Source organism: Corylus avellana, chromosome 2, assembly GCF_965113065.1.
Source record: "Corylus avellana chromosome 2, dhCorAvel1.hap1.2, whole genome shotgun sequence".
NCBI lineage: Eukaryota > Viridiplantae > Streptophyta > Magnoliopsida > Fagales > Betulaceae > Corylus > Corylus avellana.
In genome coordinates this window covers 22,022,409-22,038,788 of record NC_142491.1, presented here as the reverse complement: position 1 = coordinate 22,038,788, position 16,380 = coordinate 22,022,409, and the positions used below count along the sequence as shown (strand labels likewise).

The following is a 16,380-nucleotide window of genomic DNA, read 5'->3' as shown; positions in this document are numbered from 1 at the left end:
AATAGGGTTATTGGATGGCCATAAAAGGTTGTAATTGGAATTTTGTCATTTTTGTCGTTTTAGGGGGAGACTTTGACATTTGTTGGTAGTTAAGGGGATACATTGACACATTTAATAGTTTTCGGAGGAGGGAGACATTGATAATGGAGTGATAGTTTGAGAGAAGTATGTGTACTTTTTTCTTTTTAAAATTATAACGAAAATCTCATAATGAACTTACTAAAACATAAAATGATGATACCTTATCTCATTCCAAGTCCCTCAATAGACTTGCAGTATTCTTGAAGAAACTCATCAAGTCCCTCAATAGACTTACAATATTCTTGAAGAAACTCATCAAAAGAGAGACATCAAGTAGGCATTTACACGCACTAACACATTCAAATAAATAATCTCTTAAGGGCATAATTCATACCCCACATTTTACATGACCATAAACAATACTCTCATTTTTGAGCAAATATCAACTATGGTTAGCCTCTTGATCAGGGGTGGAACTAGAATTGTTGGTGTGGAGGCGAAACTAAACTTTTTAAGAGGTAAAAAAAAATTAATTAATTGATTTTGGTGGATCTATCTAAAAAATACTTAGATTAGGAAAATCCATGTCATAATATAGTCTTGTTGGAGGCAGAAACCTAAAATATAAAGAAAATAACATTGACCTTTGTTTATTCCTCAACAAATAATTACAAATATATTATCAAGCATGATCTTTGGAGTAGGGAAAGACTTGAAAATAAGAGAACCTTTATTGAAGCACAATTACATTGATATAGTCATATAATACACTGTAATACACACAAGATAACTCATCAAATGCACTCACCAAAACACACAAAAATAATAAAAAATAAAATAAAATAAAATAAAAAAAAAGGAGGAGAGGAAGAAGACTTAGTGGCAATGATATGATATGAACGAAACAAACATAACATCTTAAGTGGGTGATTAACCGCGGATGATTTAGGCATCACTTGAGGTCTAAATGATGTACTAATAATAACTTAAAAGTGCTTATTTTCTCTATCAAGATAAGCATTGTCATACTCTGATTGATTTACTCTAATCCTTGCATTTTATATTTAGCTGTGGAATATTGTTTAGTTATTAATCTTAAACTTAATTTGATATATATGAATGCAAGAAATTACATTTTGTAGGAATTTGGAAAGAATTTTACCAAAAGAAAATAAGAAAACATGTGAAGTAAAGCCAAGAGATCGAGAAAGTGAACCTAAAAGACATAGGAAGAGAAATAAAAATGTGTGGGAGTTAGGGGTGTCAATGTAGGCGGTTTCTAACCGCCAGCTAACTGCTAATCCCTATAACTGCTAATCGCTTAACCGCTTAACTGCTTAACCGTATTAACCGCCTAACCGTTATAACCGCCTAGCGGTTAGAGGTTATTGGGTTTACTAACCGTAACTGCTAAGCCTTTTTATATAATATATTTTTATAATTATAATTATAATAATATTTATACATATAATCATTAAATCACAATATTTTTTTAGATAATTAAATCACAATTTGAGTATTAATATATTTTTACTATAATTTATATGATTATATCACATGATCAATTGATCATTAAATCATTTGATTATATAATAACAAATTATACATATATAATATGACATAACTCATAAGTATACCAATTCATACTAATACAACAATTAAGTACCTAGAGATTTAGTTTCAATGTATGTTATAAACTTATAAGTCTATATATATTATAAATTATAATTATACATATATGCATATGAATAATATAAATGTATAATATCAATACTTAATCATATGATTCAATGACAATTCAAATATTTTATTCAAGTTAATCATATTATTAATGTACAATGATAATGTGATTTGTATAATATCAAATTAAATAATTGGCATTAGATTCAATAATGTGTTACTTATAACCACAATTGAAGTAATAATGTATTATCATTCTAATTTATATGATTATATAATAATAAATTATACATATATAATATGACATAAGTCATAAGTATACCAATTCATACTAATATAACAATTTAGTACCTAGAGATTTAGTTCCAATATATATTATAAACTTATAAGTCTATATATGTTATAAATTATAATTATACATATATGCATATGAATAATATAAATGTATAATATCAATAATTAATCATATGATTCAATGACAATTCAAATACTCTATTCAAGTGAATTATATTATTAATGTATAATGATAATGTAATTCGTATAATATTAAATTAAATAATTCTTATAAACACAATTGAAGTATTAATGTATTATCATTCTAATTTTAATAATATTATCACTATAATTGATATGATTATATCACATGATGAATTGATCATTGAATCATATGATTATATAATAACAAATAATACATATAGTCATATATAATATGACATATAATCATATATATCATGTGTCTTATTTGAACTTCTTTTATATGTTGTGTTGAACTTTTTTTATATTTTTTTTATGTGTTGTGACAGTTATGTTTGAACTTTTTTTAAATGTTGTGTTGATTTTTTTTAAATACTTTATTCAAGTGAATTATATGATTAATGTACAATGATAATATAATTCGTATAATATCAAATTAAGTAATTCTTAAAAACACAATTGAAGTATTAATGTATTATTATTCTAATTTTAGTAATATTATCACTATAATTGATATGATTATATCACATGATAACTTGATCATTAAATCATATGATTATATAATAACAAATAATACATTTAGTCATATATAATATGACATATAATCATATGTTTTATTTGAACTTCTTTTATATGTTGTGCTGAACTTTTTTTTATATTTTTTTTATGACAGTTGTGTTTGAACTTTTTTTAAATGTTGTGTTGATTTTTTGATTTTTTTGATTTTTTTTTTAAGTTAACCGGTTATGATTTAATATTTAAGGAATTTTATTTTTATTTTTATATTTTTAAGTACAAATAAATGTAAATTTTGGGTCATATATTTTTGATTTTTTAATATGGGCTATTTTCATAGCAATTGGGCCTAAGAAGACACTAAAAATACAAAAAAAAAAAAAAAAAAAAAGAGGGTAAAAAATGCTACAATAATAAAAAAGCCCAAAAACACACAAAAAAAGCCCAAAAAAAGCTCAATTTTAAAAAACCGGTTAGCGTGCGGTTGCCTATTTCACTAACCACTAACTGGTAGTTAGTAGCTAAAGCAGTTAGCGGTCGCGATTAGTAAAATCTACTAACCGCTAAGACGGTTACGATTAGCGATTATTGCTAATAATCACTAATCATAACCGTACTGATACCCCTAGTGGGAGTGAGACTCAATTTTGGAGGAGTGTTTTAAAATATGGAACTGAATAGTAGCAAGTCTTTATATTAATATTTGAAAGACAATTTTATTTTTTTAAGAACAAATCTAATTACATAATATGTGGCTTGTTGCGCAAGAAAAGACCAAATCCTCAATTGCACACAAGAAGACAAAAGCAAGAGAAAAGCAACGAAAAGGAATAAAAGAAAAGGAAAAGACCAGTGGGCCCACAAATCGGAGTTTTGACTCTTAATACGTGGCTAGCTAGGAGGAAGACCAGTCACAAAAAGAGAATGATAAAATCAACTTAGGACCCGTTTGGAAGTGCAATTTTAATAAGTGCGATTTTAAAAATTGTGTTTTTAAAATCGTTACATTTTAAAATCACATAGGTGTTTAGTAAAACATGCAAAAAAATATTTTTTTTATCAATTGAATGTTTAGATAACATTAGCATATAATTGCCGTTTTATAATCAAATTATGGACATTTCTTTATAATAGTCAAATAACTAACATTGTCTATAAGCCTCCATTTTTAACACCTATGCAAACAAAAGTATGACTCATAATTTGACATTAACTTTGAGTTTTCTACTTAGCAATTATATATTGCTATATTACTTGTTTCTATACCTTTTTTTTTTGGTTTTTGTATTTTTTTTTCTTGAAACATATTCCAAACATACATATAATAAAAAATAGAAGAACAATCCATCAACTTAAACTAATAATATTTATCAAATTTAACTGTTACATAATTCACCAATAATTTAAATTAGTACTTGATAAATCACAAAAAAAAAAAACTTAAAGGGTATTAAAAATTAGCCTAAAACATAAATAATAAAGCACTGTTTACAGCCTACAAACTGATCGAGCTATCTTGTGATGGATTGCAGATCACTATGCATGCACGATAATTTAAATAAAATTTTGAAAAAAAAAATCACAACTTTACTCCGCAGAAATGACCGAAGAACATAAATGAATATATAAAAAGGCACAGTAATCATACAAACCGCATAAAACAACACCAAACTCCGAACAGTTGAAAGTTTTACAAAAGCAAAGGAGTTATATGGAGAAAAAAAAAATATTAAGGTAAGATTCTTACCTGATAGAGGGGCAGAGAGATGGACAACAGCGACGCACACTACTACAAGGCGGAGAAATGATGAATGAGACAGAGAGGATGAGGAAAAAGAAGAGAAAAGAAGGGTTTTAATATATTTTAGGCGGATATTCTTGATTTTTTTTTTATTCCCACCCAAAAAAAAAATAACTATTGCGCCAAATATCTTTTTAATAGAAATCGTGATTTTGTTTTAAATTCGCACTTTTTCAAATAGACACCTTCTAATCAGCTTATGGAAATCGTATATTTTTTTGCGATTTTAAAATCTGCGTTTTTAAAATTGCAATCCCAAACATTCTTAAATCGCAATTTGGTTTAAAATAGCAGATTATTTTTAAAAAAACGCACCCTTAATCCCCTCAAACTACCACTTCAATGATAATTTACCCTCCAAATTAATACGACAATTTACTCCCAAACTACCAAAATAATGACAATGTATCCCAAATTTTAACAAAATGACAAAATTACCCTTACTAAAATAAAAACAAAAATATTAAAATTTAATTTTTTTTTTTCAAAATTTTAAGGGTATTTTTATCTTATTAAAAATTCTATATGGGTAATTTTGTCATTTTGTTAGCATTGATAGGTACGTTGTCATTGTTTTGGTAGTTTGGGGAGTAAATTATCTTAATTGATAGTTTGAGGGTAGGTTATAATTCAGGTGGTAATTTGAGGGAATTAAGTGGACTTTATCCAAAAGGAAAAGAAAATTTGGTGCAAGCAAGGTGGGCCCCACGATTTAAGGGAGTATTTCGTCCTTTCATTGAAAGACCAAAACATACGTGAAGGTCAAGGCGGTGGGCTGTCCAAAACCTAAACCTCTATAAAAGACTAAAACATTTCTAGCTTTAACATATCGACAAAATCTCCCTCTTCTACGCCAATCGACGCTGCCTCTTCCTCTGCCGAACAACCTTGTTCCTGCGCCGCTGCTCCAACACTCGTAATTCCTTGGGATTTCTTTTTCATTCACCCCTTCTTTTACATTATAAAGTGCCGCAGAATCACAAGGCTGCAACTTTCTTTCCGATGGCGAAAAGAAAATATTCAACGTCTTCAATGGCGAAAGCTTCAATAAGAATCGTGGTCATTGGGGACCGAGGCACCGGAAAATCGAGCCTGATTATGACGGCGACGGGACAGAACTTCCCAACAAATGTGCAGCCGGTGTTGCCACCAACGACGATTAGACCCGAGGATTCCTCCCCCGACTGTGTGCCCATCACAATCATCGACACTTCGTCTCGTGTGGTGGATGATTCTAAAGTTGCCGAAGAATTGAAGCGGGCTGATGCAGTTGTGGTCACTTACGCGTGTGATGATCCTACAACACTTGACCGATTGAGTATTTTCTGGCTCCCAAAACTTTGTAAACTAGAGGTGAAAGCCCCGGTTGTATTGGTTGGTTGTAAGCTGGATTTGAGAGATTCGAATCAGAAGGTGAGCATGGAGAAGATGATGTCACCAATAATGGGTCAATTTCAGCAGATTGGAACAAGCATGGAATGTTCAGCACTTGAACAAATTCATACCCCAGAAGCTTTCTATCATGCACAATCAGCTGTGCTTCATCCAAAAGGTCCACTATTTGATAACAGAGCATTGATGCCCAGATGTCGTCGAGCCTTGAAGCGGATTTTTATTCTTTGTGACCATGACGGGGATGGTGCCCTCAGTGATGCAGAGTTGAATGGTTTTCAGATCAAAGTGTTTGATGCTGAATTTAAACCTTCTGAAATTGTGAGTATTAAGAGAATTGTGGCAGAACAAGTGCCTGAAGGAGTTGATAAACGTGGACTTACTTTGATGGGCTTCCTATATCTTCATGTACTATTCTTACAAAAGGGGCATCCTCAGATAATTTGGACTGTTCTAAGAAAGTTTGGATACAATAATGATATCAAACTTGCAGAGGATCTCATCCCATCATCATCATTCAAACGAGCTCCTGATCAGAGTGTGGAGCTGACAAATGAAGCCATTGAGTTCCTGAGGGGAATCATTGTAAGTGTGGCGGGTGATGGGGAGCTGGGACCTCATGCAATTGACCATGTATTTTCTACTGCTGCAGAAAGTCCTTGGGAGACAGAGCAATACGCGGATGCTGTACAGAAAGTATATGGAGCGTTGTCTGTTGATGGGCTTTTGTCAATGTGGGCGCTTATGACACTTGTAGACCCAGCTTTGAGTATAGAGAATATGAAATGCCTTGATTATCCTGGTGATCCTTCTTCTGCATTTCGTCTCACTAGAGAAAGGCATTTGGCTTGCAGCAAGCAACAGACTGACAGAAATGTTTTCTAGTGGGTTGTTTTTGGGGCCAAGAAGGCTGGAAAGTCTGCATTGTTGAATTATTTTGTTGGAAGGCGTTTTTCTGATAAATATGCTTCAACAATTGAAGATCATTATGCAGTGAACGTTGTAGATGAACCTTGTGGAGCAAAAAAGACCCTTGTGTTGAGAGAGATACCTAAAGAAGGAGTGAGAAAAGTGTTGCTTGATAAAGAATCTTTGGCTGCTTTTGACGTAGCTGTGTTTGTTCATGACAGTTCTAATGCTTTCTCATGGGAGAGCGCAACTGAGTTTCTGGAAGAAGTTGCTAGTCATGGTAAAGATACTGGCTTTGAGGTTCCTTGCCTTATTGTGGCAGGTAAATATGATCTGGGCTTGTTTCCCATGGCCAAACAAAATTATGATTTGGTTAGTCGGCGCATGGGAATAGAGGCTCCCATACCTATCAGCGCGAAGCTGGGTAATCTCAATCATGTATTCCATAGGATTGTAAGTGCTGCAGAAAACCCTCATTTGAGCATTCCTAAAACTGAAGCTGCAGGGAGAGTTGCCGCAGAGCACAGTACCCCATAGTTTTTTTTCTCAGAGATTTCCTTGCCTCCAAGGCAGTAGACAATATCTTTTTAGTTTTTTATTTTATCAAAGTTTAATGTTTCAAACTTTAATGAAGGATAGTCACGAGGATTAAGTCTCTAACTATGATAAAACACCTTTACGGTCGACACAACATTATTACTTTGTTCGCCACCTAAGCAGGCTCTTGCCAAGAGATTAAACAAATAAAATGCAACATCATAACAAGAATTTTTTGATGCATAATAATAATTTATTGAAAGAGAAAAGAAAAGCCCATGTACACGAAAAATACAAAGAGAGGCAAACACTCTCACTACAAGAAAAAATGGTGATTAGCGACAACAATATTTGCGGCAACCCAAAAGTCGAAGCCGATAATTGCTTACCAGCGCCGACTCTCAAAAGTTGACACTAATAAGAGACTATTAACGAAATTTTGGTCGTTACTGATAGTCGTTTATAATGGTAGAAAAAAAAAATTACTCAGCCACCGTGCATCAAGGCCTAATACCAAGCCTTGGCCAACACCACCGTTGAGCTTCAATGCCTTCAGGCACTTCTGAAAAAATTGGGTGTTTCTTGTCTAAACCACCTATTTTATGGTGTGATAATCTCGAGGCTACTTATCTCACTGCTGCTAATCCTATGTTCCATGCACGCACCAAACACATTGAAATAGATTCTCATTTCGTTCGGGATAAAGTGACTTCCAAGACATTATTGATTCGGTTCATTTCAAGTAAAGATAAAAAAGAAGACATCTTCACCAAGCCCCTCTCATGTCTAACAATCTCTGTGTTCTTCCTATCCCACTTCGATTGAGGGGCAGATTCAAAATCCAAATGCAAGGACAAATGTGATCAGTCTAAGATGGCAAAATAGTTTCAAATTGTAAACTTGAATAAGTCGAACCGCATGTACTTATTGAAATGATACAACATAGCAAACAGAGTAGAACCAATATATTCTGCTGGAGTCCATCACCCTCTCTGATCATATCTTAAACATCATGGGAAATTAAATATCATGATCAGGATGAACACAGCGCAGTTTATTGTATGATATTGTTGAACATAGATGCAACTTTGTTGAAGGTTTCTTGTACTTTCTTATCTCAGTAATTAAATCTGATGACACCGGTGATGTATACAAAATTTCCATCACTTCCAATTCCTCTGCATTCTTGAGCAAGTACTTGATTAGTTCTACTTCATCCTCTTTATCGAAAAGCACCATAGTTACTCTTTTCAATTGCCGAGTAAACATGAGGTCTTGAGATTCCCAATATCCCATCTTAAATGAAAACTCACTTGAAGGCATTGAGTTTGTCACCTGTCAAAAGAACAAAAAAGTTTAAAGATGGGCAATTTATCAAAATAGTGTTAAAAAAAGCATATATAGTGAGTGCTCTTTAGCTTACATTAGCAAGGCCCGGAGTTAAACATGATACGATGAGATGCTTTAGATTAATTGTTCCACTGAGAAGGGAGCACAATGGTAGTACTTGGACACCTCTTGAACATCTTCTCACTGTTAAACACTCTAAATTATCAAATAAAAATGGCAAGCAACCCTGCTCAAGTAAAACCTCAACAAAACATTCGTTTATGGTTAGACATTTGGCCCTTCGTATGCTGTGAAGAATCTTATCAAAGATGTGCTTGCTAGAAGCTTGATGAGTAGGAAATGAAAAAAGATCCATTCCGACATTGAACAGATGAGAAAAATCCTTCATACAATTGTAATAATCCACTGCAGATCCCCCCAAATAAAACCTTTTGAGATTGGGAGCAGAGATTGTCAATGATTTACCACCAGATTTTGAACTCCATGATATACCAAGAACCTGGAGTTTTTCCTGCAGAATGCTAATATTGCAGAGCTCATCATCATAATTTGAAAGTATTAATGATTCAACAGACGGGCTGGTGAATGTCATACTCTTTATCCCGCTTATTTTATCAAGCCACAAACACTTGAGGGACTTGAAAGATGAAAACAATTCTCCAATGTTAACATTGCAGCCGATTCGAACAGGGCGTAATTCTAACCACTGCAGATTTGTAGCAGCAAAATAAGGAGAGGGTAATTTGACAAATCCATCCCCGGCATCAACCTTGAGCTGCCTTAGGGAATTACAACCCAGAACACAATGTGGCAAGTCAAAGGGTTTACCGAGGTCAAAGACTAGTTCAAGGTTAATTCTTGCAACTCCCATGTTTACTGCATGCTGCAACCACGTCGCCACCCGGTATTCGTCGTCTCCGCCGACGAAAGACCATCGGAGCCGAAAGGTTTGCGTCTTCACCCGATGCATGCAGCGGAGAGAGATGAGCCGATCCACAAAGCTGTTGAACCGAGATCGGCTTGATTCGTCGGAATTGATCAAATCGATGTTACTCAAATCCAAATGTGGGTTTGATATGCATAACTCGCGGCGTCTTCTTGACACCACGGTTAGTCTCGAAAGGTCCCTCATCCGGAGGAAAGAAAGAATGCGATGAACAATTTCGTCTGGAAGGTCGCTGAATCTTTCATCATCCTCAGCATCGTGCACAGATTTCTGCTTAGTAGGTTGTTCCATGAGTACAAGAACAAGAAGTCAGATTTGAGAAAAAAAGGTTTAATCAATCAAGAACAACCCAAGAAAACCTTGTCGTCCTTCCAGGAGAGAGAGAGAGAGAGGTCTTTCAGCAAGATAAAAAACTTATCTCCTTCTTTAAATTGGTATTTAGTTTTGATGAGTTGGTGGGTTTTGAGATTTCTGTGATGAAGGATCAAATTTGGTGATGATTTGAGTGTTATGTTCTTGAGATTTTCGAATTGAGGGTTTGATTTTGATTTCGGTGGCTTTGGGTGAGTTTGGATTTCGGTTCTATTTGTATTTTCTGTTGAGAATTTGTGTTGGGTTGCTCTTCGTGATTTTGGTTGTGATAGCCGATTAATAAGGAATTTTGTGGGTTTTGTTTTGAATCGGTGATTTTGGGCTTTTGGTTGAGGGTGATTCTTGTTTAGATTGATTTCTCTTTTGAGGGCCAAATTGTGGGGTCTTAATATTAAGATATTTGTTTGATTAATTTGGGGTGATTTCATCGCTGTTTTGATGAAAATGGTTTTGAAGAATTTGCAGAAAGAAAGTGAAAGTGGGTGCATGAAGAAGGAAGAGGAGGACAATCTCCCGCTAATTCTTTTTAAAGCTACGTCGTTTAACTTGAAAATATGGGAGCTTTTACCTGGACTGTAAATTAAAATAATGGTATGATTATTTTTCTACCGCATAAAAGCCGGATCCAAATACCGACGCATTTTTCTTTGACACTTTTCTGCCAAAAACTTGAGCTCAAGCCACCTTTACCGTCGGCACAACATCATTACTCTGTTGGCCACCTAAGGAGGCTCTTGCCGAGAAGAGTAAACAAATATCAGGCTTAATAATGAACCAATCACTATTCAATATAGCAAGCCCTTACAAGGAAACAACCACAACAGCTACATCTTCAACAAGGAAAGATCGTGACCGCCAAGAAACCACTCCTCGCATGGAAACTCAAGCAACGGCTATACACTCAATTAGGCAAAGATCAAGCAATGGCTAGTGATTACCAAGAAAGGAAAATCAAATCATTCTCATTAAACTTGTATTTATATTTCCCTTTGTAATTACACAAACTCTTGTATAAATTCACAGTGCATCAATGAAAAACATCAATCAACAATTACATTGAATTACCTAAGTTTATATGGTATTAGAGCCTCAAACAAGCGACCCATGTCGTCCCACTTTTTTTTCCTGTCCTTCATTGAAACCTTTGCTCACAACACCTTGCTACTTCATTGAAACCTTTACTCAAACACCTTGCTGCATATTTCCCCAATGGCTTCCTCATCCATCGAAACCAACCCACCCACACCCACTGTCATCCAAACCCAGCAACCCATTCCTGTAACCAATCTCTCAAGCTTTGCCCAATCCATCTCCAAACTCACGAAAAGCAACTATATGACCTAGCGTGGCCTTGTGGAGCCCTTTCTCAAAGGCCACGACCTCTATGGCTTCATTGATGGTACCAACACCCCACCAAGCCCACAAGTCTCCCCCTTTCCTAACGGCACTCTCACTGTCTCCACTGACCCAAATACTCTATGGTGGCTTCGCTAGGATTAATTGATCCTCAGTATGCTCACGTCCTTCATATCTGATGACATGCTTCCTCAAGTTCTTGATTGCAAAATTGCCCAAGAATTGTGAAAGACGCTTGATCAGACTTTCACATCCGAGTCTCAAGCAAGCACGTTGAACCTCCATCTTCAACTTACCACAGCCAAGAAGGGAAACCTAAGTGTTTCCGACTATTTCCAAAAAATAAAACAAATTGCCACTACTCTTGCCACCGCTGGCCATCCCTTCAAAGATTCCGAGTTCATAGCCCACCTGCTCGGCGGTCTAGGTCCAGAATACGACCCCTTTGTGACCTCAGTAACCACGCGTGTAGAGCCTCTATCCATGGATACTTTGTTTGGGCATCTCCTTGCCATGAATCTCGACTCGCCTAGCATCATCAAAACGACTCCCTGTTCCCAACAGCCAAGATAGCCGCTCGGAGCCCCAATCCCCACAGAGGCCTTGACAATCACAGAAGCTTCCACCATCCTTCGGCCAAGGCTTCTGTTCATGGGGGCATGCACATCAGCTCCACGCCTCCGCTTCTAGAAATCAGGGAGGATCTACAGGTCACTCTTCTAATTATAGCCCAAATACTACCATGGGCCCTCTAAGATCCAGCCCACAAATGGGCTCTAGACCCACATGCCAAGTTTATGGAAAAATGGGCCATTCAACCCTTAATTGCTATCATCGTTTTGATCAAGCCTACCAGGCTGCTGGCCCAAGTTTGATGGCATACGCGGCTGCATCATCTTATTCTCAGGACCTCAATTAGTATCCCGACGCTAGTTCTACTCACCATATCACCTCCGATCCAAATCAATTGAACCTTCAATCGAAGGAATATGATGGCCCAGACCAAATCCAAGTGGGTAATGGTACCCGACTTGCCATAAAAAATATTGGCACTTCTATGCTCTCTTAACCTAATTTTATTTTACGTCATGTTTTACATGTTCCAAAAATTACCAAAAATTTATTATCTGTTCAAAAATTTACTTTGGATGATAATGCTTTCATGGAATTTCACCCTTCTTGTTTTTTTGTTAAGGATCGCATCTCCAGGAAGATTCTACACAAAGGCCCAAGTAAAAATGGACTATATCAATGGTCATCCTCTCCATCGGCTGCACCACCTAGCGTTTTCTCTAGTGAATGTGCTTCTCCTCGAGATTGGCACACATGTCTCGGTCATCCTGGGGATCGAATTCTTCGTCAAGTAGTGTCCAAGTTTCATCTCCCTGTCATGTCCAATAAGAAGCTTCAACTTTGCTCCGCCTGTCGCCGCGGCAAAAGTCACTAGCTTCCCTTTACACCATCTGACCACCCTTCTCATGTTCCCCTTGAATTAATTTTTTTTCTGATGTTTGGGGTCCTCCCCCTATTTTATCTAATAATGGTGCATTGTATTATGTTATCTTTGTTGACAACTATAGCAAATTTACTTGATTATATCCCATACAATGCAAGTCTGATGTTTTTTCAAATTTTCCAAAGTTTTAGGCCTATGTCAAATGCTTATTTGACCGCAAAATAAAATCCTTTCAAAGTGATGGCGGAGGCGAATATCAAAAATTACGCCATCATTTTGCTTCTCACGCCATTCACCACTGCTTAACGTGCCCCCACACCTATGAACAAAATGGGTCCGTGGAACGTAAACATCGGCATATCATTGAAATGGGCCTTACTCTTCTTGCTCATTCATCCACTCCTCTCACCTGTTGGGCTGAAGCTTTCAAATAGCCTCCTATCTTATAAACAGATTACCTACTCCAGTCCTCCACATCCACTCCCCTTTTCAAAAGCTTTTTAACCTTCGCCCAAACTATGCCATATTACGTGTCTTTGGATATGCATGTTGGCCTCACCTACGACTTTACGATAAACACAAATTGGATTACCGATCCACCAAATGCATTTTCCTCGGTTACAGTCCCCCCCATCGTGGCTACAAATGTCTCCATCTTCCCTCCGGCCGCCTCTACATCTCTTGGCATGTCATCTTTGATGAAACCACTTTTCCATTCTCTCGCGCCTCATCTTCCCCCTTGCATACACCCTCTCAACACACTATCCTCTATCCGCCTTCTCACTCTTCTCCTCAACAATTCCCCAATTCCCCGCACACCCCCACTCCCCCGTGCACCCAATCCTCCCCCACTCCCTCACATGTTCAATCCCCCCCTACTGACTTCGTGGAGACAACCCTCCTAATTCATTAACACCTACTCCTACTAATGTTGTTTCTCCTTCTTTTCCGTAGGTTGTACACGAAGAGATTGCCACCTCACTTCCATCTCAACCACAACATGCCATGCAGACTCGTTCCAAGAACAACATTTTCAAGCCTAAAAGTCTTCCAGAGGGTTACATCCGTTATCCCTTCCCAAAAGCACTCCTTCCTGCCACTTGCTCGAATGAGATCAAACCAACCTCCTGCTCATCCACTACTCAACATCCTGCTTGGCGTGCCGCTATGAACACCGAATTTGATGCTTTACTCAGCAATGGCACCTGGACACTTGTGCCTCCTATCACCACTGCCAACATTGTCGGATGCAAATGGGTTTTTCGACTCAAACGCAAAGCTGATGGAACAGTTGACCGCTACAAAGCATGACTCGTTGCAAAAGGTTTTCACCAACAGCCTGGCATTGACTATGGGGAGACCTACGGTCCAATGGTAAAGCCCACCACGATTCGTCTTGTCCTCTCCTTCGCCATCTCATCTGGATGGCTCATTCGTCAAATTGACGTCCAAAATGCTTTCCTCCATGGTTGGCTTTTTGAAAACGTCTATATGGCCCAGCTCCTCGACTTCCTCCGTCCACAATACCCTCATCGTGTCTGGAAGTTACACAAGGCCTTGTATGGGTTGAAATAAGCTCCCCGTACTTGGTTTTCTCGTCTCAGTGATCGTCTCCCTGACCTTGGATTTGTTGGCTCTCGTTTCGATTCCTCCCTATTCATTCATTGTACTTCTCATCACACCATCTACGTCCTCATCTATGTTGACGATATACTCATCACTAGTTCAACTCCTCAAGGGACCACCTCCCTCCTACCTTCACTCCGAGCTGACTTCACAATCAAAGACCTTGGTTCTCTTCACTTCTTCCTCGGCATGGAAGCCGTTCTCACACCTGATGGACGCATCCTCTCCCAACAGCGCTACATTCTCGATCTCCTTCGCAAAAACAACATGACTGATGCCAAACCTCTCAAGTCACCAATGTCCACCGCACATACTCTCTCCCTACTCTCTAGTGATCCACTCATTGACCCCTCTCCATATAGAAGCTTTGTTGGCGCTTTGCAATAACTATCCCTCACTCGTCCTGATATCTCTTTCGCGGTCAACAAAGTATCCCAATTTATGCACCAGCCCACCTCTCTCCACCTTCAGACCATAAAACGCATACTCTGCTATCTCAAGTCCACCATTACCTACGGCCTACTCCTTCATCGGTCACCGTCTTGCACCCTTCAAGCCTTCTTCGACGCTAACTGGGTGGGTGCCCTAATGATAGAAAATCCATGGGAGGTTTCTATGTCTTCCTTGGTTCCAATCTCATTTCATGGTCATCTCGCAAACACCGCATCGCTGCCCGCTCTAGTATTGAATCTAAATATCGCACCCTCACCATCATCGCCACTGAACTCATTTCGCTCCAATTGTTGCTCCGTGACCTTGGCATTTTTCTCCCCCAACCCCCAACCCTTTGGTGTGACAACGTTGGGGCTACCTACCTCTCTGCCAATCCCGCTTTCCATGCTCGCATTAAACACATTGAAATCGACTTCCATTTTGTTTGTGACAAAGTCGCTTCCAAAACCCTAGCTGTGCACTTTATCTCTAGCAAAGATAACCTTGCTGACATTTTTACATAACCAACAGCCTTCTTACCTTTCTCTCTCATGAGAACCAAGCTCAATGTTGTGTATCACGTGTCTCGCTTGCGGGGGCATAATGAACCATTCACCATTCAATATAGCAACCCTTACAAGGAAACAACCACAACGGTTACATCTTCAACAAGGAAAGATCGTGACCACCAAGAAACCACTCCTCGCATGGAAACTCAAGCAACGGCTATACACTCAATAGGGCAAAGATCAAGCCACGGCTAGTGATTACCAAGAAAGGAAAATCAAATCATTCTCATTAAACTTGTATTTATATTTCCCTTTGTAATTACACAAACTCTTGTATAAATTCACAGTGCAACAATGAAAAACATCAAGCAGGAATTACATTAAATTACCTAAGTTTATACTTAGGGAAATTATATATAAACTCCTTAGGTTAACGCCCCTTCATTAAAAACTCTTTAGGTGTTTTTTTTTTCGAAAATTTTTTCCCTAGGTCAATCGAAACTATAATAAACTCCCTACCGTCAAAATTTTTTAACAACCGTTAGGGCAACTCAAAACTTCTCGTTTTACCTGATTAAAATATTAATTTTGTTATTAATTTAATTTAAAAAATTAAATCTAAAAAATAAATAAATAAATAAAAATTGAAGGGTGACTGCAGGTGGGTGGTTTGGGGTGGCTCGCTGCCACCCCTTTCCACCAATGGGGTGGCTTGCGGCCACCCTATTGGGGGTTTGGGGTGGCCCGCAGGCCACCCCTCCACCCCCTGGAGTGGCCGCGAGCCACCCCCTTGGGGGTTTGGGGTGGCTTACGGCCACCCTATAGGGGTTCGGGGGGGTGGGGGGGGGGGGGGGGGGGGGGGGGCCTTCAATTTTTTTTTTTTTTAGATTTAATTTTTTTAAATTAAATTAATAAAAAATTAATATTTTAATTAGGTAAAACGGGGAGTTTTGAGTGGTCCTAACGGCTGTTAAAATTTTTTGACGGTAGAAAGTTTATTGTA

At 37.5% G+C, this 16,380-nt stretch overlaps 1 protein-coding gene and 1 pseudogene across 1 annotated transcript; one reads left to right on the top strand and one right to left on the bottom strand.

The window, feature by feature from the left end:
* The first annotated feature begins 5,375 nt into the window (after positions 1 to 5,375).
* LOC132167124 (mitochondrial Rho GTPase 1 pseudogene) lies at positions 5,376 to 7,359 on the top strand (annotated as a pseudogene).
* An 892-nt stretch (positions 7,360 to 8,251) lies between these two features.
* Positions 8,252 to 9,917, bottom strand: LOC132168795 (putative F-box protein At3g58860). The gene is made up of 2 exons (XM_088512644.1): positions 8,784 to 9,917; positions 8,252 to 8,665 (listed from the first exon to the last, which is right to left on the bottom strand). The coding sequence occupies exons 1-2, from the start codon at positions 9,915 to 9,917 to the stop codon at positions 8,351 to 8,353; spliced, it is 1,449 nt and encodes a 482-aa protein (XP_088368770.1). The 3' UTR covers positions 8,252 to 8,350.
* Positions 9,918 to 16,380: the final 6,463 nt, after the last annotated feature.